At 32.2% G+C, this 19,760-nt stretch overlaps 2 protein-coding genes across 2 annotated transcripts; both read right to left on the bottom strand.

The window, feature by feature from the left end:
• On the bottom strand, positions 2,426 to 7,552 carry LOC18613903 (probable L-gulonolactone oxidase 6). Its single transcript, XM_007051383.2, has 4 exons — positions 6,834 to 7,552; positions 3,957 to 4,212; positions 3,529 to 3,630; positions 2,426 to 3,348 (listed from the first exon to the last, which is right to left on the bottom strand). The coding sequence occupies exons 1-4, from the start codon at positions 7,518 to 7,520 to the stop codon at positions 2,633 to 2,635; spliced, it is 1,761 nt and encodes a 586-aa protein (XP_007051445.2). The 5' UTR covers positions 7,521 to 7,552; the 3' UTR covers positions 2,426 to 2,632.
• Positions 16,368 to 19,323, bottom strand: LOC18613901 (protein IQ-DOMAIN 1). Its single transcript, XM_018114261.1, has 5 exons — positions 18,824 to 19,323; positions 18,369 to 18,683; positions 17,983 to 18,228; positions 17,613 to 17,750; positions 16,368 to 17,516 (listed from the first exon to the last, which is right to left on the bottom strand). Exons 1-5 carry the CDS (start codon positions 18,953 to 18,955, stop codon positions 16,722 to 16,724), a joined length of 1,626 nt encoding a protein of 541 aa, XP_017969750.1. The 5' UTR covers positions 18,956 to 19,323; the 3' UTR covers positions 16,368 to 16,721.

The raw sequence follows: 19,760 nt of genomic DNA, 5'->3' as shown, positions 1-19,760 counted from the left end.
CATGTGAAATTTAAAATTTTGATAAACAATATATCAGATTATAACTTTATATATATATATATGTGCATTTTTTACACTAACAAAATATAGTTTTCAATTTTTTTTTGTTCTATTCATATATGTCATTGGTCTTACATCAAAAAAAAAATAAGGTGAGTCTTGAATATATAAATATAGATCTTTCACCATCTATTGGGTATATTTTTTGGGTCAAAGCTTAAGGGTGCATGCTAGTGATAGAATATTATGAATTTTACATTAGTAAGATATGGGGTGGATTTTAGGTAAATAAATATGTGTCTTTTATCACTTATCAAATATATCTTTCTGATTAAGAACATGGACTTGTGATTTAAAGATTTATTTAAATTTTATTTTCAAAATTTAAGATAGCACGAAGTTAGGCTTAAGTTACAGCTCATAATATATGTATTTTCAATAAAATGACTTGGAAATTACAATTTCATAATAATTATTCTTTTTTTCTTTTTTTTGATGTGATGTTAATGATGTTTAGAATATTGTTTAATGTATAAGCCCGAGAAAAAGTTAACTAAATTGTAATGATAAAAGTATAACTAGCTTTGAATTTTTTAATTTGAAATTTTTTATAGCTCTTATGAAATATGAAGTGAAAGAGTGAAAACTTGTGAGATAAGAAATTAATTGGTGTAATATTTAAAAAAATTTAAATCGTTTGAAAATTTTTAAATCAGTTTTTATTTTGTTATTATTTTCAATTAAACACTTGTTTTTTTTATTAAATAGGTTTTTATGACTAATGTTAATTAACTATTATTAATCAAAATGTCACTTAATATTTTATGTCAGGTGATGCTAACACGGTATACTAATATGTTATAATGAATGATGACATCGCATGTTGATATGACAGAATCAAGTCACGTAATATTTTCACTTTTCATGTTAATGTCCCATGATTATAAAATGATAGGTGATATTTTGATTAATAATAGTTAATCAATCATTAGTCATAAATGATTATTTAATTAAAAATAAAAATATAAAAACTTAATTAAATATAATAAAAGAATTTAAATTTATTTAAAATTTTAAAATAATTTTAGTGACTTTTAAAACATTCTGTCAAATTATTTAATGTTATCATTCTAAAGTTTAAGGGGCTTATCTAAATCTAAATTTTAATGATTTTAAGCCTTAATGGTTTTCTATGCTTGACACTTGTGCATGAAATTTTGTCCGATTAAAAAGATAGTTTGGCTTTTTTCATTATTTTTCACTTATTTCATAAAGAAGGGATATTAAAATCATTTCATATTTTAAACATGTGTTTTTTTATAATAAAATATTAAATGTTTTAACACCTACAACTTTTCTCTCTCATTCTCTCCTTTCCTCCTCCCCTTATTAGAGCGGACGTCTCCTCTCATTAGGTGTGCAGCCACCCGTGCTAAAATAAAATAAAAGAATATAAAATACACAAAAATTTGAAAAACTATAAAAATCTAAATTTACAAATTTATCTAAATTTACAAATTTAAGGGTATAAAACCCCTTTCAACTATAGTATCAAGACACTAAAAAACCCAACAAAATATCAGTTAAAAAAGAGAGAGGGAGAAAGAGGGTTCTTAGTTTTTATTCTGAGAGATGGATTTTTCTTTATTATGAATAAAAATGACATAATATATAAAAAAATTCTTAAATTATTTAAAAAATTTTAAATTTTTTTTTATATTTTTATTGTGTTAAATCAAATCCTTATATTTTTATTTTAAATTAAATAAGTTCTTATACTTTTATTTTAAATCAAATAAACCTTTATGATTATTGTTTAATTTAGTTAAACTGTTACATGTCATTTTACACCATATGATATTGACTCTACATGTTAAAATATCATAATTGATGATTATATAACATGTAAAAATATCATAATTGATGATGACATGATATGTTAATTTGATATGATAACATAATAGTGTAATATTTTTCACTCTCTACGTTAATGTCATGTCGTGTGAATATAAAATAATAAATAGTATTTGAATTAATAATAATTAATCAATTATTAGTCATATGAACTTATTTGATTTAAAATAAAAATATAAAAATTAATTAAATATAATAAAATAATAAAAAGTTATTTAAAATTTTTAAATAATTTAACAATTTATTTAAACATTATATCAATCGAAAAGTTAGAAAAGCCAGCCGCAAAGGTTCATGGGTTGAGTTGGAAGACAACTAAAAAATTGTGCTGCTATTTCTCCCAAAAGATTGGGCCGCGGCCCTGCGAAACTTTTGCTAAGCTATTGCCAAGTTAGCACATCCTATTTGCCCTTGCAAAAACTTAGTTAGCATGATTTCGATAGTATTTCACTGATCTGTGAGGCGCATCATCACTGAACAATGGCTATGCATGTTAAACAGTTCCATCAACTTCTGCCATGGCCTTTACACTTTGAATTTTATTGATAATTTCACTGACCAAACTTACAATGACAGTTATTATCCCTTTAAGCTAACGCTTTTAAAGAGCGATTATGTAAAATTATTACCTTGTTTTTGCATTAATTAATAAATAATGAAACCTGACCTAATCAATACATTCCTGAATTGAATGATCGGGATCATGTCACGTCTAATTCTAATTAGAACTTACACGAGTACAAACTTTTGCATTTTGAAAAGTTTTCCCAGGTCTGCACAAATAGCCTTTGCTTGGAGCACAATGAATGTCGTGTGAGCAAATACACAATCCCTCCAAAGCACACCCTTCCTTCAATGTTGTGACCCCATTTCTCAATCCAAGAATTTGGTCAGTCCACTCACTAGAAAAGAGCCTCGATGGATCGTACATATTCTTAACCTTCAAGAATTCGCCGGCATTTTTGTATCTCTTGATCACCCCATCAAATGCCAGGTTCCGATTCTTGCCCCAGTGTGGCAATGCTCCATACTTGAAAAGCGCGATTTGTTCAATTTCTTCTAGAATATCTTGGTAAAGCCTAGGAGCCATGGGATCTTTGCTCCGGTAATAGGTGATATCAAAATCTATTGCATCTTCTTGTTTGCCTAGGTAAGCACTTGAAGCCTTTACGTAACGCATGAGGATCCCACTGTAAAGTTCCAAGCCACATAGTGCTTTAGGCTCCAATGCTACCAGTTTCTGCACGTCTTGAATGAAGCTTTTCACTACTGACAAACCAACGCTAAATGTGGATTGTTGAAAGAACTCACCCTTGATTCTTGGGTCCCAAGGGCATGCAGTAATCAACGAGTCCTCAGGACTATCTAGGCAGGTCCCCGATGACTGGAGACGGTTGTGAAATCCAATTACTGGATAGCCAGTAAAGATTATACCTATCTCACAAAAATGGAAAGAAAAAAAAAGATTAGAAAATTTAATGAAATGTATTCAAAATAAATTTATGTCAAATCATATATCCGCGTTGCATATAGAATTTAACGACAAAAATAGGGCACGGTTTGAAATTTCACACCCCTAATCAAAACAAAGTAAAAGAAGAAACGCGGATATACCGTTGTTAGTCAATCCATAGGCAGCAGTTTGCAGTGTGGATACAATTAACTTTCCACTGAGGCACTTCCCATCAGCATCCCTCAAGGATTCTTGGGTTTCCTCTGATTCATTAAAGCACCATTAAATTAATCTATAACAAATAAATTGTAACACTATTCTTCTGTTGAATCAATGTTGGGTGAAGAGGAGGAAAGTTAAATTTTTATAGTATCGATACTTTGAAGTAGGGCGTAACGTAACGTGTTTATGTCTTTAAAAATTTTTAAAACGTCATATCTATTATATATGTTTTTTTTTTAAATATAATTTTTTATTTTAATAATTTCTTTAAAAGATTTTCAATTTTTATTCTTTTTTATTTTTGACCTTCTAAACAAAAATTAATTAATTTCGCCTCTGTTTGTGAATCTGCTCATCATCAACTAACCTGTGGTTCTAATAAATGCCAAAGCAAGTGAAGGAGTGGAGCGAAATGGAATGAAATCGTAGAGACCACATCCGGATGCATTAGAGGAGACCCGATCGTCGATTCTGTAGACAGCCTTGCGTTGACTAGGGTACCAACTTATGTCTGCAAACTCGTGCTGTTTGCCGAAGGTGATTGCTTCATCTCCCAAATCTGCGTCATCCTTTGTCACATAGCTGATGGATCGTTTGAAGAGGGGTTGAAGCTTGAATGTCACCTGCATGAATAGGGCGAAAAAATAAAAAAGAAAATTACAAGGAAAACAAGGGAGACACAAATTGGAAGGAAAGTTATTATATATAGGGAAAGGATTCTAAATATGCATTAGTACATTACATATGTTCATGCGTTAAGACTGCAAATTAGAACCATAACCCCCACATTCTAGTCCAATTTGTAGGCTCCTTTAACTTGTGAATATTTTGAAGGCAAAGAAAAATGATACAACGAATATTACATGCATCTTTCTTTTTCGTCCATGTATAAAACATAATACTACTACTATATTCAAACATTTTCCATATACAGTATTTTTTTTATTTTTCTTCTAATTTTAATTACTTATAATTATTCAGGAATTAAAGAAAAAATGATGGATCATGTCGAGCAATAATGGTACTCTTGTTCCAAAGCCCCGGCCCAACTTAATAAATTTAAGTTTTTTTAAAAGTAATAAATTTAAGCTTTAATTATTTTTTTAGATAACATATTTTAATATAATAAAAAGTATAGTTTTTACTAGTTTATGCAATCTTTATAATTACATTTTATCTGTAATATTAGTAAAAATTTATATAATATAATCAAGTCTACAAAACTACTATAAAAATATAAAAAAATTACTAAAAATATTTTTAATATAGTACATTTTAAAAATGCACAATTCAAGTCAAATTTGTTGTAGCAGATAGAGAATTACTATGTTTTATTTTATAATTCAAAAAAAATGTATAGATAAGGTTTTTGCGTGTATGATATTACATAATTTGTCTTGATAACTTTATTCTAATAAAAAAAAGCAATAGATTTAAATGGATGAGTCACCGTTATTAGCAATAATGTCTTATATGATGCTTAATTTGTTTATTTTACGTCTAATCATAAACGTGGGGCTGCAGATCTTTTGTCGGAGTTGGACACGGCCATGCAGCCATTTCTATCGTGTGATACGGTTGGTGTCGTGGGCTCATTTTTGGTGACGCACTCTTTCGACGGTGGATCAATAATTCAAGCGGACGTTCTCACGGCCCTTTTCAGAGTTATTGAAATTCCTTCTAAAATATTTAAACGCCGATCTCTAAAATTAGAGTATTTATTATCATAATACAGCCAAAATGCCAATCAATGTATGTATGTATTACTTTATTAAACGTATTAAACTCCAATATTCTATTCACAAAATTAAAAAAAGAAAAAAATTCATTTGATGTCTGCATTCCTTTCAAATCCTAATTAAGTTTTGATGATATATATCAAACTTTAGGAAATTGGAACTTACAGTTTTTAAACTGATCAAATAAATACAACCCTAAACAAATATATATATATATAAATTAGGATATCTAGTGTTTTTGATTGGGGTTAATTTGAAGGATATGGGATCTAATTAATTAAGGAATCTTAACTTCTATATTGTTTCGAAGAAATGCTTGGCCATGTTGATTTTAACTTGGACTTACAAAGACAAATAAGGATGGTCTATTAATAGTTTATTGACATAATACTTAATTTTTTTTGAATTATTTAAAAATTTTGAAATAATTTTTTATTTTTTATTCAATTCTTTTTTACTTTTATTTTAAATTAAATAAATTTTTATAATTAACTATTGATTAACTTTTATAAATTCAAAAACCATTTATCATTTTATATCAACGTCACTTATTATTTTATATCACATGATACTGATATGAAATATTCATAAACAATAATAGATGATAACATGACGTATTATACAACATGATAACATAGTCACGAGGTATGTTTTAACCTTCATGTCAGTATCACATGATATAAAAAATTGACAAGTGACGTTTTGACTAATGACAATTAATCAACTATTAATTATAAAAATCTATTTGATCTGAAATAAAAGTATAGAGTTTGATTGAATATAATTTAACAATAAAAATTTATTTGAATTTTTTTAAATAGGTTAGAAGTTTTTTAAAGTATTATGCCTAATTTATTATTATTCCTGTATCATTATGTTTGTCTAGAGCAATATAATTTTGGGAGAAATTCCTGAAAATTTATTCAAGAAAGATTTTGACTCGAAAAATAGTACATAAAAAGTCCTTTTCTCATGTTCCTTTTGTTATTATTATATTTACTTCACTATTTTTTCAAGAATGATATGGTCACTATCCTTAAAACTACCAGTTATGGTGAAAAACAGGTGACCGACAAAAGGGCTGGATGGTTTTCGTGAATCCTGAATTTTCAGTCCTAACTGTCAGGTACAAGCTGGTCATAAAATTAATTTACCAAGGAACCGAAAACTTCTCCGGAAAGATTGTGCAAACCAAGAGACATGAAAAGAAACAACACCTTTTTTCATTGATAGTTTAATCAGATGACTCAAAATTATAGTAGATTCATATATGTAGTCCAAAAGAGAAAATGCCTGGAGTAGGTGACCCAAAACGCTTTTCAGATTAAGTTAATCTCAATTTCGTGGTGTCAATGCCTAATTAACAAATTCCCTTCAATTGCAATCTGGCCCCAACCAAAGCAAGGACAAAGCAGCAGCAGCGTGGAGCCAAAACAATCCCCCAAAGGAAAGACAAAATAAATAAATAAATAAAACACAACAATAAGGAACAGAGCCAAGAATACCTGTGAAATTACTCCAAGGACTCCGAGTGAAACCTTAGCTGCGTCAAGATCTTTGTCGCTCTCATTCAGCACCCTGACCTTAGCATATCCTTCTTTCGCTCCTGCCGGGCTTACCATCCTCATCTCCACAACATAATCATGAACGGAACTTCCTTTCCCCCACAACGAGCTCCCATGAGCGCCCGTGCCTAAAAGACCTCCAATGGTGAGCCCCCACCAATATGGAGCGTGGGGTAATGCTAGGCCAGCCTTGGCGGCATCATTGATCAGTTGCCTCAACGTGACACCGCTCTCCACAGTCATTGTCATTGCCGCTGCATCGATTTTAAGTGTATGGTTAAGGTATTTCGTGCTGATAAGCAATCCGTCTTCGCCATCAGGGCAGACCAGCTTCGGAATGCTATGAGAGAAACGTGTTATCACCTTCATTTTTCTTTTGGCTTCGGCTGCTGCTGATACAATCGAAACAAGCTCTTTTTCCGTGGTTGGGTACGCCACGTTCCCTGCTCGGCATATTGTTCGATCGGGGAAAGAGCCATAAGAATTCGAGATTGTGCAGTTGGAATCTTTTGATGAACATTTGACAGGCTCCTCAGGAGGGGTGCAACTCACCATTATAACAAATAGGAAAAGGCATTTTGATCGGAGAAGCAGCTCCGGAGACTTGCTTCTTTTAGAATACAGCATTTTTATGGTTGGAAAGGCAGATGGAAATTTTGGCTTGGTTATGATTTGATAAATATACAACTGCAACTTCACACCTTATATATATAGTTGTGTAGCGTAGAAGTGGCTTATGGTAAGAAAATGAAACACAGGGGTCTAAATGCTTTGAAGTTAAGGACTTTTGAAACGTTGGTTCTTACTTAATTAACTTCTTCTGGTAATTTATTAGAGGGGTATTTTTAAAAATAATACTTAAAAGATAAGATGTTTTCAAAAATAACACTCTTTATGATATTGATTATTTTTAGTCAAGTTGGATAAAATTACCTTTATTGAAATTACACGTTATGATATTATACACCGTTTACAAAAACATGTGACACGACATGATTAGGTTGTTACAAGTCATATTGAAAAAAAATATTATTATTACACGTCATGTACAAAAATATGTTACATAATATGATTAGGTTGTTACATGTCATATTGAAAAAAATTACTATTGTTACACGCTATATACAAAAACATGTTACATGTCATAGCTAAAAAAGGTTATTACACGTCATGTTGAAAAAAATATTAGTATTACACACCATATTGAAAAAATATTATTGTTGCACGGCATATTCAAAAACATTTTGTTACACTTTAATGCCTAAAATGTTGTTGTTACTTACAAACCAAAACTTTAAATCCTCTCAACTCTCTTTATTTCTTTTGTTTTTTTTTTTACAATTTGGTATCAATTAAAATGTTTCTAACATGTTTTTATAAATCAAAACATAAATTTTCTTATCTAAAACACCTATTTCAACTAAAAATAAAAAAATTTATTTGAAAACTTAAGTTTATAAATTTTAAAATTTTGAGTTTATTGATGTCTAGGTACCGAATTAATTCAATAAAAAGTTATTTCAAACATCTGTGATCATTTCTATCGTTTTAGTTTTATCCAAAATACTTAAAAATCAAAATTTTCAAATAAGCACCCACCTAAGTACATCAAAATCATTGCTTGGTGTCTTAAAAGTGCAAGAAAGAAAAATATGAAAATGCTAGAGAGAGAAATCAGAAGCATAACAAACGAATGTCGAAGAGAGAAATCGATAAAATTTGAGAGAGTGGGATGGTGAGAGAGAGAAATCAAAAGTACAAATGGAGATAAATTCTTATGAATGATTTAATTTATTTAAAATAATTTTAAAAGTATTTTTTTCAAGTCATGAAAAAATATGATTAAAAATAGTTAAATTTATTTTGATGGTTATTTTTAAAATGTTTTTATCAAAAATGGTTATTCCTCGTAATTTTTTCTTTATTATATATGTTTTTAATTTTTATCTTTTTTTTTTTAAATTGTACTATATGAAGTAGTAACATAATCCCGTTGTGATAGCTCCTTCTCTTTTCTTGTTTGGCCTATATATAGTTAACGTGTGAAATTGTCAATGCACAATGCTATCAGTTTATTTTGCTTGCAAACAAATCCATTTTGGATGAGGTTGATCCATTGTTCCGACATGCTAGCTGGGGCCTGAATATAATGACAAGTAGTAGTAGGTCACAGTTATGCTAACTTAAAACCATGGGGTTTCGTTTCGTTTGCTTTGGAAGCATGGAGCTTTGAACTATTACTTGACTCTTCCACGCGTCAGAACAGAGAAAGAGCAGTTCTCTCTCTCTCTCTGCACTCTGTCAGCCTTTTGACAAATTAAGTATATAATATGAGAGATAAATGGTGGTGGGTTGAAATTGTGTTTAGGATTATTTCACCGTGCTCAGTGCTGATCAGTGCGTACCATGTGTCATTGAAGCCAACGCGGTTTCACGAGTCAGAAAACCGGAAAATGTTGCCATCGGCCACATGGCGTTGCCACATCAAAAGAATTGGAGTCAGTGGGGACATTATGGGGTGGCAAAGTTTAAACAAAACTGCCATCGGGCATTCTGTGGCACTTTCATCTTTGGTGGGTTTCGATTTCATTTTAGTTCCCAGTTTTTCTTCTTTACCCTATCATTTTCCTTTGTGCTCGTGTTAAACATTGAAATCCCGCTGACATGATTATTTGAGTGAAATTTAGTTAGGTGAGATGCACTAAGCTTTCATTCTTAACAACTGTCGAATTCCTTAAGAACAGTTCCTTAGTTTTTCTCCTTTAAAATACAGGCCATTCTTCCTTCAGAGTGACGAGAAGTAATTATTAAACCTAACTTCTTTTGAGCATACTTGCAACTTTTAGACAACTTATTGGAATGAAATACAGCTCATCCATATGGCTTCTCAAGTAATATACTAAGAAGGAAATTACCGATGGATGCACAAATAGAATGATTAGTTTCATCCGAGTCCGACCCTATCATTAATGAGGTTGGCTTCATGAATGATTGCGCATTGTGAGTAAATCAGTAAAAACCTGCGCAAAGGGCAATCCGAATCAAATCTTTAATTCTTTTCCATCATCCTCTTTTTCTTCTGAGAGCAGACAGACAAAATGTAGCACCAGCTCTCCTGGTAACACTGGCGTCTCCGGCCCGAATTGTGTACGATATTACAGCAGTACTTAGAAAGTTTATATATATCATCTCCGTCTATATTTCCTCGTTACAATCTTCACATTATTTAAATTTAAAATATATTAGAAAATGAAGTGACACATAAAAATTCAAAATTATTAATGTAGGTTTAAACGAAAGAATAAAAACAAAGGTAGACCAATTTAATTATAATCTAATCCAGATTTTACTTCGGAAAAATTAAATCTAAAATGTCCAACATAAAAAAATCTCAAAGTCAAAATAAACAAAAGTTCAAATCCATATATGAAAAATCCAATTAGTGTCACTCCTACGTACTTTTGAATATTAAGTCCTTTAATTTAGGACTCAATATGTGTTAGATTTTGATGAACTTGAATCAATTGATATATATATATATATATATATATATAGTTTAAGATGGAATTAATTTATAATTATAAGATTATAATAAAAAAATATTGCAGTTGATATTGACACCAAAAAGTGTTCTTTTCACATGGCGGTATCCGGAAAAATGGAAAAAGAATAGAGATTGGTGATGTGCTTTTCACATGGCTTGTGTTTTTCTACAGGGCATGTGGATGTTACCAGCCATTATTTTTGGTGTTTGAATTCTTTAAGTAGTCGCATTCTAACTATATCCTAGAATTTTCCTCAAAGGGCTAATTATAATTAGGTCTTAGCTACGCTTTTTGTCAATGTATATATATATATGCAATCTCCCCAAGGTTCCAAATTAAGGCTTTGGATTATTACTCGAAGAAAAGCATGGTTTTTTAACTTCACATGTATTGACCTGATACAGCATTCGTAGAAATATAGCGAAGAAAAAGTAATTTCATTTCAATAATAATGCAGATCGAGCTACAAGTGGAGAATGAACAAAACCACACGGCTTGGGGGCAGGAGATCAGCTTGCACAATATATTGGAGGGAAATCAGCTTTGAATTCTAAAGTTATTGCTTTGTTAATAGGAACATTCTAATCTGTTAAGATTCATTATGCAAATATGTTGTATATATCTGTAATTAAAGCTTATTCAAATTTTTAGCTATCCTATTGTACAAATAATTTACATATATATATAAATAATCGCTCTGTACTTTTTTATTTAATACATGATATATTGGCTGTCAAGAATTCAAGCTGGAAAGTTTTGACTTGTTACAAATAAAGGAGCTGAAATTGGTATAGAATGGAATGGAGCCTTGGTAAATTGTGGAAACAAGGGTGGAGGGATTGAATCCTTGCACGGCAACTTCATCTCTTAGTTCGAATGCTTGAAAGAGATGCAATAGGTTTGGCCAAACAACGAACCATATTACTATAGGGGTTAATCTATAAATTGAATGATCACGTACAATCAAGGATGGACCTACTTTAAACGAAGTGGTGTTGTATGACATCACTCATTTATAAAAAAATTTTAATTGTTATATTATTTATTTAGAATTATATATAATTAATATCCTAATGAATTCACTAATTTTTTTGTGATTTTGTAGAAGGTGGGTTCGAAGATTCCAAGTTAAAATAAATTTATTAAAAAGTAATTTTTATATTAATATTTAAATACTATATGAAAAGACAAAAAAATTTCTTCTATAATTTAAAATTTTATTAAAAAAGTCAAAACATAAACTATTCTCCCCGTCTAAAAATTCAAGTTGTACTTTTGAAACCTGCAATGACGCTTTCTCTTCTTGATCCTTGATTGCTTTTTTCACTCTCTCAGAACAATTCATATAGACTTTAATTGTAAATAATTTTCAATCTAAATTAAAATTTTAAATACTTCTTATCTAAATATTTTTTGATTAACCTAGCTTTTTAGAAGGCCATAACTCTTTCTTTGGAGGGACGCCGCACTATGTTGAAATCTGTCTTAAGTAATCTCCCAATTTTTCATATGTCTTTTTTCTAAATGCTAGTCAAGATTCAAAAGATATCGAAATTTTTTTTGAAGGTTTCTTAGGAGAGGTCCCAACTTAACACGTAAGCTACATCACGTCAGTTGGGATATCATTTGTAATTTAATAGATCTTGACAGACTTGGTCATGTTGACATCGGTCTCAAAAATAGAGCATTTCTCAACAAATGACTCTAGAGGTATGAAAATGAATCCACAATTTTATGGAGGTGAGTTGTTGCGAAAAAAATCCAGACTTGACCACAATATGATCATGCCCAGCTTGGGAAACCTTTTTAAAGCCCTCCGGTATTTGGAAGAACACCACTAAGCCTCTCCTTGGGTATTCCAATTACAGCTCCATTTCGGTTAATGGTATGAGACTCTTTTTGGGTTGTGGTAATCGGATTCGCTTTTGGGATGATGTCTAGGTTGGTGGTTTTACTCTAAGGAGTGTCTTCCCTAGGATTTATGCACTAGTGGTGAAAAAGTTAGGCTATGTTAGCGATTTTGACAGCTGGACTAGTGACGATTGGTCCTGGAATATTGAGTTTCACCGAGATGTCTTCAACTGGGAAAAGGAACAATGGGATAGCTTTCAACAACTTATTCATGATTGTTTTATTAGCAAGGATTTCCAAGAAAAACTGACATGGAAAGGGCATCCAAGCAGTAACTACTTCTCTCATTCTTTCAGATGGTAAGTCTTTTTCAGCATTTCTTCAACCAGCCATTGGAAGCTTGTTTGGTCGGGTCTTTCCCCTCTCAAGATCGAGATCCTTTGCTGGCAGATTCTAAGAGATAGATTGGCTGTCAAAGAGGTGTTGGCAAGTAAGGGTTTTATCTCCCCGAAGTCTGCCATGTGCTTGCTATGTCGTAGTAGCCTTGTACTTGTGAATCACCTTTTTTTTAACTGTTTTAAATCATGGTTGTTGTGGTAGCAATGGTGCTGTTTGTAGTATATTCAGTAGGTGGTTCATTATGACCCTTTGATTTGTTTTCTTTCTTGGATCGATATTGCCTCTTCTCTTAGTAATGGTTTGGTGTGGAAAATGGTGTGGTGTGTAATAATTTGGGTCATCTGGGGCGGCAGGAATGATGTCATTTTCAATGGTTGGTATGACTTTTGTGTTTTGAGAAAAGCCACCTGCTGGTGTATATTTCGATGAGTGACCAGCTGCGTTTTAACACTTTTGATACATTTATCACTTATAGTTATTATTATGTGTAAATTAGTTATCAATTAATTGTGATTTTAATAAATGAATAAATGACAGCTGCATTAATTATTATTATGTAATAAGTTACCTAAAATTTAGGTGAATATTTGTTAGGTTTCGATAATAAAATATAATGATTGTGTTTAATATTTTATAATATAATGTGATTACAAATAACGTTAATGTAAATAATGTGATTGTAAGAAAGATAATATTGCAGTATTTGGTATATAAGTAAAGTAATAATTAAAATACAGGAAAAATAATTTGGTTTACAAATACTTTGCTGAGAATATAATGTCAACTTTTAAATTATCCTTATTTATTAAAATATAAATTTAATATACTTGTATTTTTATTATTAATTTTTATATAATATCATCTCTTAAATATAAATTTAATATCATATATTTTATTTTTATTTCTTATTATAATCTTATATATTTTATTTTTATTTTTAATATTATAAATTTTATTTTAATTTTTTTTTAAAAATATAAATTTTATTGACAGTCACTTTGATTGCTGAAAATAATAAAAAGATATCCCTCGAAATCTATACATAAAAAAATAAATTATAATATTACAAAATGTTTTTAAAAAAGTAACAAAATTAAAGGGTAAAAATACTTTTAATAACATTGCATAATGTAATATAATCTGATTGCATTGGTTTTATATTGTAATCACATTACATCCATTGGCCGTAATGTGATTGTATTGCAATATTACATTGTAGTATTTGTTACAAAACAAACACGGTAATATAATTTAATTGGACATGTTGCAGGGAATATGCTTTCACTTCTCTCATACAAAATGTTACCAATATATATGTTTTAAAATTGTTTAACTTAAACTATGTTTGGTTAATATTTTTATTATTTATAGTAAAATTTTTATAAATTAATGTCTTGGGGATTATGAAAATTTATTGATTAATCGAGATATTATTTAATAGATAAATTATTAATTTATTAATTTATACATTAATTAATAAAACATAATTTATATATTAATTAATAAAAAATTAATCTATCAATGTATTCTTTTTTTTTTTCTAAAACATTGAAATTAATATATGTATTTTGTATTGTGGTTATACAAATATTACTTAATTATCAAATTACGAATTATTATTATTCGTGACAACCAAATTATTGAAAACGTCATGAGAAATGACAAAAAAGTGATTATGTATTAGAGCTTATCTCGCACAAAGATGCATTCAAAGTAATAATCATATTACATAATTTTCTCTTTTAATATGAAAATACTACACTAGAGCTTCTTAATACACTAAGGTCTTACAATACATCAATTTCTAGAAGAAATAAGTAATATAGGTGTCATATTTTAAAAAGCCTCATAATTGAGTAATGTATATTTATAATTTTGATGTATAAAGATATTATTAATTTATATATCAAGTGAGACCTATGTGTTTTTTTTAAATGTATTATCTTATAAATTTAGCGAATTATTAATTTATCACGTTGGTCTCAAGTCGTGACTGATTAAAAATGTTATTTAATCGAGATTATTAATTTATCTAGTATTAATTTATAGAAGTTTTACTATATATTTTAAAAAAATAAAATGAAAATAAAAAATAAATAACAAAAATCTTAATCGAATGAAATCTTAATATAAAATATATTATACTATTGTTTATGCCTTGACAAAGCACCTTTTGCCAATTTTCATCATCTAAGTTTTTCTGGTATCTTTGTGTATCTTATTTGAATGCTAGACTTTTTATCTGTAATGTGTAGAACTGAAGAAGGTCCAAACTGTAGATTAATAAAACTTGATGGGCCCAGCCCATAAACACTTCGATTTTCTTCCATTATCATGTTGATAATGTCTTAAATTAAGTTGGCTCTTAACAATAAGCCTGCAGTGAGGCTAGGCTGATCCCGTAGTCAGAATATAACCTGGAAAAAGGGCCTGAGCTGACGCATATGCAATTGCAACAAGCCAGTTGTAATATTTGGACCTGAGAGGCCCATTTAGGAAAAACGATGGGGCAGGCTTGGGCTTAGTAGTATGGGTTATAAGTAAAAATACCAATCGGCTGTTTTCCAGAGCGGTTGGCTGAGGATACTTCCATTTAAATAGAATTATCTTACGTTTTGTATGTGCGTGTATGAATTTCCTCTCTTACTGTTCCAAAAAAAAAAAAATCCAATACCCAATTAAAAAAATAAAGATATGAAGTAGGATTCTAAAACGTGGAATAACTGTAACTGTCAGAAGCATTGCAGCTACCACATTGTGGGGTCTGAATCTGATAGAGCCTGGCGTCTGGTACATGTTGTGCCAGTGCCAATGCATTCCCCAGTCAGATGAATGTGATCTGATCAATGAGATTTTGAGTCCATGAGGAAAAATCTAATGCTTATAAGTGAAGGGAGGAAACTACATCTCCAAGTTTGAATTTCATCATGAATTGGAACAAAGAAAATAGAAAATGGAATTGTCACCATAAAGCCTCAATTTTATCAGTGAATGCTTCCCTGCCAATCAATCTATGTCTCAACGTGAGCGCTGGAATGTGTAATGAACGTGCTCCAAAACATCCATCAAGAGACAGGGGCATCTATCTTTTCTTAAAACCCAAATCCCATTGAAATCAATTCCATAATCATTATGAATTTCTGTGAAAGAAAAGAGACTGGGCAATGGCATAAATCACAGCACATGCGCTGTTTCTGCTCCTCCTCATTATTGTGACCGGGCTGCTTCTTTTTGTGGACACGATAAAAGGTTAGAAGCCGCTTTTTTTAAATTTTGTGGTAACAAGTCAGGAAAGGGAGGTATCCAGCCCACGAAAAGCATCCCTACTTGCAGCTGCGGTAACATTACTCATTTATAAAAGCAATGTAGATGAGGAACAGGATTCAGGCATCTTAATAATGGAATGCTTGGGGTCCATTCATAACATGCAAGCTAGATTTCACTGTTGCTTGGGGTCCATTTAAGACTCCTCCATTGGTTGGGGTGAGAAGAAACTTCAAAACCCTCCTAGCATTTATCCACAAAGTGGTTTCCTCCTATAAGATAAGAAGGAAAGAGATGGGAAAGACGTGAAGAACTTGAAATGGAAGTTTTGCAAGTAACTTCCAACAAATTCAATCTACAATTTCTATTCAAGAGGGAGTGTTGGATTGGAGACTTGAACTAAGCTTGAATAGTGTACACGGAAAGAAGATAGGCTTTATATATAAAATAGAGGCAACAGAAGAACAGAATTACAGGGTTACTTTATATTAGACAGTCAAAAGAGTCACTCAATTTAGTTATGAATATCCTGAAATAAGATTCCAGTGAGGAGGGTCATCACATTTGCCCCACTTATAGCTTCGCTTTCAAGTAAAAATTGGTAATAGAAAAAACTCAAACAAGAAAAATCAGCAAGGAATAACACACTTTGATCACCCAAACTACCTTAGCCGAATAGCCACCCTACTACCCTCTATAAAGCTGATAAAAGCAAACTAGACAAAGGAGCTACATAGTCCCCAAACTGTTTTTCAACTTTTTCCAGGGATCACCGCAACCACCTTCTCAGATCACTAGTTGAAGATGGAGAGATCTCACCGCCAAGGCTGTCAGTATAGCAAGAAGAATAATTAGATTGTTGTTCCAATCCAAAGCGTGACCCACTTACACTCTTAAAACTTGGACTCCTTAAATTATGACCATAACCTCCATATCCCATCCCAACACCATAAGGTTCTGGGACTGGAAACGATAGCCGTTTTCTTGCTGAACCAGTTCTGTCCCTCTCTGGCGTAGATGGCCTCTGCCTTGGTGCACTTTGAGACCTGATTCTAGCCTTTGCAGACTCAGTTGCTGCCATGTAATTAGGCAATGTAGCAGCATTATTGCCACTACCACTATAGTTAGTACCAACCCTGCCGGTGTAATAGTAATTGGACCTTAAGCTCGGAGTTTGAGATGAAATTGAGCTTCTCTCTTCCCTAGGACATCGAGGGCTCGCGGACCGAACTTGAATAGGCCTGGTTTTGGATGGAGAGGGTGTAATGGGCGAGTGGTGGAGGGGTGCATTATGTTGAGCTCTATGTAGAGGTGAACTAGGCCTTTGGTTTTGGGGTTGAGCTTGGTGATATTGGTTTGAATTTGTTCTTCTATAATTAGGTGCCAAATATGAGTAAGGCTGGGAAGTGTCCATTTCTACAGTTTTGACAGGATCTCTTTGATCTGTTGAAGCTCTTCCTCTGTTATCCCATGGCTTAGAAGGCATCCAACGGTCAAGCCATTTTGGTCTACCTTCGAGATCGCCTTCATCACCCATTGACGGGCTCCTACGAGCTCTTCTCGTCTATTTGGGAAAGATGGACTAATTAGCTTACTGAAACCAGTAGAATAAAACAGAGGAGCCATTTAAGATATGGGAACTAAGAGCAAAAGGATGAACCTGTTGGGAGAATGCCTGGGATAAGTTCGTTTCCCGCTTCAAAGCAGCTTCTTTTCTGTGTTGTAACATAGCTTTGACTTCCTCAATTGTGTGAGGCCTTTCATCCCAATCATCTGCAATGCTACTTCCATCTCTTGACTGCAAATAACACATGCCATAGAAAGAAAGACATAAGAATCTGAATCTTCAAAGTCAAAAAAACAAAAACAGTTAAACTTGCTTAAGGTACACACTATGCTTTTCAAACCATGATTTGCCTTTTTATCTTTGCACTATTAGTTACCAAATCGTATGCTCCTTCCTTTTCAATATCATCATTGCTCACAAAAGAAATAAAAAGTACTTTCATGAGCTGACTAAACACACTTACTAGTGATTTTCTGTCCGAAATGTCTTGAAGATACCGTGATTCCCACACGCTATTTGTATCGCTAAATGCGGATTTTCTGCTTCCATCATGCGAGAGCCTTATTCTTTGATCAAGAACCCGAGCCTGCACTCTAACCAGAGCTTGCATGCACCGGAGTGTCATCTTGGCTTGCTTTCTCACATTGTGACCTCTTACTAAAGCTTGCAACTTCACTAATCCTTTTAGCGCACGAAGAGCTCTCCTTGCCTTTACAATCACCGCAAAAAATCAACCCCAAACATTCCATTTTTCTCATGCTATAGAAACAGCAGTTACCGAGATCCAAATATTTCTAATCTGAAAACAAAATTTCTCCAACTAATTTTAGGGGCACTAATTTATCTTACCAGATATCCTCTAAAAGCGGTCTGAATAACAATGGCAGCATAGTGTTGTTCTTTAGCATAATTAGAAGGTCTAGTTAACCGAGCCACCTCTACAGCCGCTTGTGCCGTGGCCACCGCAGCCTCGGCTGCGGCTGCCTTAGCCACCGCCACAGCAATAGCGTGCCTTTGGTCTGCTGCAGCAGTTGCACTGTCTGTTGCTGCACCTGCACCATTACCTGTAGCCTGAGTACTAGCGGTAGCCTTCACTGGTGTTTGTTGTGTCACCGTTTCTTGACTTGTGGGTTTCCTAAAGATCCATCTTCGCTTTTCTCTCTTCTATCGAAAGCAGGTCAAAAGAATTAATTTTATTTATTTTCGAGCCATTAAAGTTTCAAGTTCATTTACTAATCACTAGTGCTTCTTTGTTCTATTTTTCCTGCTACAAAATTGAATGAACAATTAATGCAATTACAAACCTTTTCTTCATCTTCTTCTTGCTCAGGTTCTTCCCTTCTTCTGTTACTTCTCTTGTCATGACTCTCTTTAGTAGGAGATCTAAAAGCCCTTTTCACGGCAGTCAACCATGAAGTCCCTCCCTTCTTCCCCATCAAAAAAATATGGTTAAACCGTGCTGCATTTACAGCAAATAAAGCTCAAAAAGATAAGTAGAAAGAGCCAGAACTGTAAGATAAGAGATGATGATTGATAGGAATATGGATTCTTGTTTTTATGACAGTGCCCACCTCTTTTAACTGCTAGAGGAAGACAGTAAGGACCAGATAAATTTAATGATAATTCCACAGAGAGAGAGAGAGAGAGAGAGAGAGAGGAAGAAAACAACCAAACCAACAGCTTCGATTCAATATATCTACAGTGATATCTCTATAAAAGCTTTGTGTATTTTCTTTGTGGCATGGGTAGACACCAAGGGTGGTGCTGTCAGAATATTGTAGTACGTCAACCACTTTTGCATGTAATTTTCAATTATTTGTGAATTTATAAACCGTTTAAAAAAAAAGTGGGTGGTTTGAGAGTGTTTAAGTAATAAATAAAATAATTCACAGAGAACGTGAGAAACAGAGTGTAGTGGACGTGCTGTGGAGGAGCCATATCGAGAAAAGGTTGAAAGCCACGAGAGCTTGAATCATAGAAAACACAAAAGAAAAACAAAAATAGAAGGAAACCCACGTTGAGTTTGCACATCAACCAAAGGCTTCTTTTCTTCTTTTTCTTTTGTTTTGCTACTTAAAAGAGAAAACCTTTTCCAGCAATATATATATATTATATATATATATTGCCTTGGAAAGCTTTGAGTTGCTAACCTTTTTTAGTGTCAAAAATTAATAACAAAGGGACACCTCTCGTGGTGTCACGTGGTAGGAGTTGAGCAAGCATTAAAACATCGGGTGGATA

The sequence above is a fragment of the Theobroma cacao genome, chromosome 1 (genome assembly GCF_000208745.1).
Source record: "Theobroma cacao cultivar B97-61/B2 chromosome 1, Criollo_cocoa_genome_V2, whole genome shotgun sequence".
Taxonomy (NCBI): Eukaryota; Viridiplantae; Streptophyta; class Magnoliopsida; order Malvales; family Malvaceae; genus Theobroma; species Theobroma cacao.
The sequence above is the reverse complement of the archived record's forward strand: the minus strand, read 5'-3'. Positions and strand labels throughout refer to the sequence as shown.

Excerpts from the sequence above, each read along its gene's own strand:
- LOC18613903 (XM_007051383.2), bottom strand. The coding sequence starts at position 7,520 with ATGCTGTATTCTAAAAGAAGCAAGTCTCCGGAGCTGCTTCTCCGATCA. Across the intron at positions 3,631-3,956 it reads GGCATTTATTAGAACCACAG|AGGAAACCCAAGAATCCTTG; the intron begins GTTAGTTGATGA and ends TTAATGAATCAG. Across the intron at positions 3,349-3,528 it reads CTATGGATTGACTAACAACG|GTATAATCTTTACTGGCTAT; the intron begins GTATATCCGCGT and ends TTTGTGAGATAG.
- LOC18613901 (XM_018114261.1), bottom strand. The coding sequence starts at position 18,955 with ATGGGGAAGAAGGGAGGGACTTCATGGTTGACTGCCGTGAAAAGGGCT. Across the intron at positions 18,684-18,823 it reads AAGAAGAAGATGAAGAAAAG|AAGAGAGAAAAGCGAAGATG; the intron begins GTTTGTAATTGC and ends TGCTTTCGATAG. Across the intron at positions 18,229-18,368 it reads CCGCTTTTAGAGGATATCTG|GCAAGGAGAGCTCTTCGTGC; the intron begins GTAAGATAAATT and ends GTGATTGTAAAG.